The sequence below is a fragment of the Octodon degus genome, unplaced genomic scaffold (assembly GCF_000260255.1).
Source record: "Octodon degus isolate 3935 unplaced genomic scaffold, OctDeg1.0 scaffold00009, whole genome shotgun sequence".
In the NCBI taxonomy this organism is placed as follows: Eukaryota; Metazoa; Chordata; class Mammalia; order Rodentia; family Octodontidae; genus Octodon; species Octodon degus.
The window spans coordinates 29759088-29764694 of record NW_004524585.1 but is presented as its reverse complement, the minus strand read 5'-3'; the positions used below and the strand labels follow the sequence as shown (position 1 = coordinate 29764694).

Genomic DNA, 5607 nt, shown 5'->3' with positions numbered 1-5607 from the left:
TATGGAAAAACATAAAAAATAAAAGATCTTAAATTAAAAAAAAAAAAAGGCAGGCAGACAGACTCTCAGTGGCCATCTTGCTGGCGCTAATCCTCCCTTTTGCTTTTGCTCTTTGCTGCCGCCACAAAAGGTTGCCCTCTGCTGTGTGCTACTCTGCCTTGGAGCCCACTGAGTATGAAGTGAAACCTCCACTGACTGTGAGCTACATAATCCTTTCCTTCCTTCATTTTGGGTGTCGGGTATTTGTCCCAGCAATGAGAGAAGAGCAACTGAAACACTTATTAAGATGGAAAATCTATCCAAATAGTCTTAGATGCAATAAAAGTAGGGTACGATATATCTATACTAGTAGGATCTATTTTTGCAAATAACTAGATCTATTATCATCTGAAGGACATATATTAACAATGACCACCTAGGCAGATGTTTTATTTTTATTTTTATTTTTTTTATTGTTATTATTTTTGTATTTTAGGGAAGGGTCTACAGGGTGTTCAGGGTCTCACTACTAGATTGGACTCGTAGTGATTTTCCTGTTTACAGCCTCCTAAGAGCTGAGATTACAGGCACGCACTACGCTACTGTCTCAGTGAGCCCCAGGGACAGGGCCAGCATGGCCGGCCCAGGTATTGAACCCCCACCCCTATGCCTGTTTGCAGGTGCTTTAATCTGCTGAGCTACTTGGCTGACCCTCAGATGTTAAATGGTTCTTTGCAACTAATATGTACTACATAATTATCAATGAAAATCGGGGAGTGATGAGCAGCAAAGAAAGAGCCTCTCCAAGATTTGGAATCTAGACGCTGGGATACAGCAACACAGGCGAGAGAAAGTGGAGGGAAGTGTGTCCCAGCCACACAGGAGGCTATGAAGCAAGAACTGAAGCCCATGGGAAGAAGAGAGAGAGACTTCAATGAATAAGGAGGTGGCAGGCTGTGCTTTCTCCCTAAGCTTTCTCCCTCCACTGTACCGGAGGGGTGGCTCCAACCTGCAGGTGCACGGTGACTTCTGGTGTTCACAGAAGCCTCCACCGAGAAACACTCCAGGGAAACAGTGGAGCAGCTGGTGAGGCTTATTTGGGTTCAGATGTCCCCCAGGAGAGGACCACTGGCTAATAGCATTCTTGGAGAGAAGCCAACAGAACTCAGAACTAGGAACCACTGTGGGCCAGCTCTACCTAGCAGTTCCGAGTGCCAGGGTGTGGCTGCTGAGTTCAAGTTTTCAGGAGGGCAGGGAGCCAAGTTCAAGCCAGCAGGAGACACAGAGTGTATTACTGGCTGAAAAGATCAGGTTCCAGCGTCACAGCCAGAACCCAGCCTGAACTCCAGTGGAACTGAAGGTGCTGGCCTGCGGGACTATCCACTATCTCACCGTAAAGCTATGACTTGCTGGGCTTGATCAACTCAGAGCTGGACTCTGTCTGCCACAGTGTCTACCAGTGACAGCAGAGACACATCTTTTTTTCCCATAATTTTATTGAGAAATAAATAGCAATGAGACAGTTTCAAATCAAATTGGTAGGACACTTCCAATAATTAACACATTGCACACTGCCTTCCTAGTGGTTATTTGTTGTACAAGATGCAGACATGATATCCTATTTACAAACACAATTAGAACAAATCCCTCTATTCCTTGAATTAAGAGAATGTAACTATATATCTATCCTGACCATTTTGAATACACAGATACAAAATGGTCATTCATTTATATCCCCTTTACTTGTTTAGTTCCATCATTTAAATATTATAGGTGTGTGAACTCAGCAAAATATTCCAAAATAGTCCAGTAGTCCATGACACCCCTTGAAGTGGACATCATTTTGTTATTTTCTTTGCCTTTTCTTGTTTTTGTTTTGTTTTGCTTGCCTTGACTGTTTGTTCTTGTTTTTATATGAGTATGAAAGTTATCACTATGCATATCTAAAATGCACCAATAAAATACAAAGAAAATAACTGCTGATTAAGCTTAACATCTCCTTTATTGAGACAAACTAGAATCAGGCATCCCTGAAGGGATAAACCAGGATCGTGATATTACTTATATAATACTCCTGCAAGAAAAGTCTAACCCCAATGTAACTCCATGGAAACAAATGCAACACTAGGAACTTGCTGCAAAACAGTAAAGGGAATCTCTAGGATGACGGTGTGAGATGCCAGGATGATGGTGGCCTGCAGGGCCACAGGTCAGGCCAGGGTGAGTCCATAGGACTCAAGGTAGCGGTACAAGGAGGCCTCTCCCTGCTGTGTCCTCAGCCTTTGTGTATTCTCCTTAGTTTACAGAAATGATGGAAGCGTCCTACCAAAAGGGAAGACTTTTTTTTTTTAAAGATTCAAGAAACAGAAACCTAAGCTCACAGCCTCAACAATAAATAACTTTTGCAGGAGACAGTTAAGCAGAGGTCTAGGGAGAGATAAGGCCAAAGGAGGAAAATGAAGGTCTCTGGAAACAAAGAAATTACAGTTGCTGTTACGCTATGAAGCTGACCTTACATAAATTGTACAGAAGGGGTCCTTGAAAGTACTGAAAGAATTAGCTGTGCTGACAAAAATTTTAAAAAGTCATCCAGGTATAGTAACTCATCCCTATAACTCCAGCTACTCAGGAAGCTGATGCAAGAGGTTTTGGTCAGCCCATGTCTCAGTTACTCTTCTCTCATTGCTGGGACAAATACTTGACAACCAAAATGAAGGAAGGAAAGGTTTATTTAGCTCACAGTTACTGGAGGTTTTAGTCAGCTAGCTCCAAGGCAGAGCAGCGCATGGCAGAGCAGAAGGCAGCAAAACATCAGGAGCAAATGGGAGGAGCAGTAGCAACAATGGCTTCAAGTCTGACTCCCTTATGTTGCTTTCAGGCTATCTGCCCCAGGCTGGGTGTAGCCCTCATGCCCATAATCCCAGCAGCACTCACACCCATAATCCCAGGGGATCATGAGTTAATCACAAACTCTAGAAGTCTGCCCCATGACTACATGAGGCTTTGGGGGACCAACTAGACACAACCCATAACACCCAGCAACTTAGTGAGACTCTCTCAAAAAAGAAAAAGTGTGGGGAATATAACTCAGTGGTAGACCACTTGCCTAACATGCTCCAGGCCCAGCACCAGAGAGAGGGAAGAGAAAAAGGAAAGGAGGAGGAGAGAAAAAGGGAGAATGAGGGAGAGATAGGGAGGGAGAGAGAAGGAAGAAAAGAAAAGAAGAAAAGAGGAAGGAGCCCTGAGGACAGATAACATTTTATGGTGTCAGCTTTCCAGCCCTATTTGGCTTACAGAATTCTGTACATGCATTATTTGGGTAAGAATTAGTTTTAAAACCACTGATTTATCAAGTGTGACTAAAGCCAAGCTCTGTGGAATGCAATATCACAGATGGAGTTTTATTTTGTAAGACGCAAGAGCATTTCTACAACTCTTGAAACATTATCGAATTATCTTGATAATTACTGAACTGACATTAGGTAGACTCATTGGGTGGTGGCTACTGCTGAGCGGGTCACAGCTGGGAGGATGCGTTACACAGAAAAAGGTTGTGGATGATCCTCTCTGAGAAAAGTGTGAAAATCAAGCCAGGGTTTCAGATCTTCCAGGGTTATCACCCTTTTTCTTTCTTACACGTACCATCCAAGGTATCCCCATCTACATATTTCCATGAGCTTCCTTGGGCTCCTCCAATACTGGCATTATATAAAGGCATTTTTAAGTATTATGTAATGGATCTGTAGTCAAAGCAGCACCTTCTGCTCTAAACTATCTGAAGGGCATTAGATGCATTAATTGATCGACAATACACACGTTCACTGATATCTATCATGTATCAGGTCCAGAGTGAGACCCTGGAGATATGACAAGAGTCTGGCTAAAGAACCAACACTTAGCAAATGTCATTCCCAGGACAGCTGGCAGCACTGTCCTCCTCAGTCCCCCTCAGCCTCTACCCCAAGCACCTTCAAGTCCCAGATCTTCCTTTAGCACCACATGTGACCCCCATATATGCCCACACCTTCCCGACACCCACACCCACCCGGAAGCATAAGAAATTCTCTTGCCACCATTAAGGTGTGGGTGCACAAGAGAGGAGTTGATGCTTACAACAGGAAAACTAAATTGTGTTTGTGAAGTGGGGCTAAGATAAAAGAGGTGGCATTTAATTTATACCATTTCCTATGACTTGCATTTCTTTTTTAAAAATTGGCCACCTTATCGTTTTCTTAGTCACCTTTTCTATAAGCTTATGGGAGGCGTAGTCCCTCCCTCCTAGCATCCTCCCACCTGCTGGAAGACAGACTTCAGAGAGCTTCGGGCGACACAGCGCTCCCTGGATGAAAACAGGAGAGGGGAAGCGAGCTCAAGCGTGCACCACGATTTGCATAAAACCTATCGATGCCCTCTTCAGACTAATGAGATGAATTTTAAGTCTCTGAGAGGACAGAGCAGCTGCCACCCTCTGCGTGAGTAATGAGTAGTGGGAACTATCTGCAAACCACTGCCACTCCTAATTGCCAGGCAACACCGCTGCCTTTATTTCTCTCCTATTGAAATACTCTGCTGAGCAGAGGAAGACTTCATTGTCAAAGACTCATCTAAAGGCTTTCTTTCCGCTGGAAACAGTTAAGCTTCTCGTGTTCTAGTGCAGACCCCTGGCCTTTCAAATCGTCGTTTATTTTAACTGATTTTCATCAAAACCAGTGTCCTTGATATCTTTTTTTTTTTTTTTTTGCTTCCTAGCTGTCGCGAAACCGTAAGAGGGAAGCAATCTTAGGAGCCCTTTCTTTGTCGTCGGTCCCCGCTAAATTTGCCTTTACAATAGCGAGGCAAAGCGACCCTGCCCTCAGCCGTGGAAGCAGCAAACAGAACTCAGGAGGCTGCAGAGCAGCGCGGGGACTGCGACAGAGATGAGGAAGGGGACCTGCTGGGATTGGGGGGCCAGAAGCGGAGGAGGGGAATAGGAATCACGCACGTTCCTCGAGCGTACAACCCACATGTGAGCGACAAAAGACGCGGAAACCTACGAAAACATCAGGCACAGACCCACCCGCGTCCGTCTCGCCCGCCGTGCGAGCGCTTTGCCAACTAACTTTGGGACGTCCAGCACCGCCTGGCGCCGCCCGCCCTCGGGGGCCCCTAGCCCCCCGCCGAGGATGGAGGAGCCCTTCAGCCCCGCAAACCTGCCGTCTGCGCCAGGCCTGCTGACCTGGGGTCTCAACTTCACTTGGGGACAGGGAGCCTCAGTCCCTGGGCCGCCAGTTTCACCGCCACTGCCCGGGCCACCCAGCCGCCGGGTCCGCCTTGTCTTCCTGGGCGTCATCCTCGTGGCAGCGGTGGCTGGCAACGCCACGGTGCTGCGTCGCCTGTGCGGTGGCGGCGGCGGCCCCGGGGCCGGTCCCAAGCGCCGCAAGATGGACTTCCTGCTGGCGCAGCTGGCCGCGGCCGACCTTTACGCGAGCGGGGGAGCTGCGCTGTCGCAGCTGGCGTGGGCCCTCCTGGGCGCCCCGCGCCCGGAGGCGAGCGACCTGGCGTGCCGCGCGGTGCAACTGCTGCAGGCGTCCGGCCGTGGCGCCTCCACGCACCTCGTGGCGCTCATCGCCCTCGAGCGCCAGCGCGCGG

General features: G+C 47.5%; 1 protein-coding gene across 1 annotated transcript in view; it reads left to right on the top strand.

The window, feature by feature from the left end:
* Window positions 1-5141: 5141 nt before the first annotated feature.
* The window catches only part of Gpr150 (G protein-coupled receptor 150), a 1299-nt gene continuing 833 nt past the window's right edge, over window positions 5142-5607 (top strand). Inside the window, exon 1 of the mRNA XM_023707721.1 lies at window positions 5142-5607. This exon is cut by the window's right edge and continues 833 nt beyond it. Within this exon, the coding sequence (XP_023563489.1) occupies window positions 5142-5607 (466 nt within the window).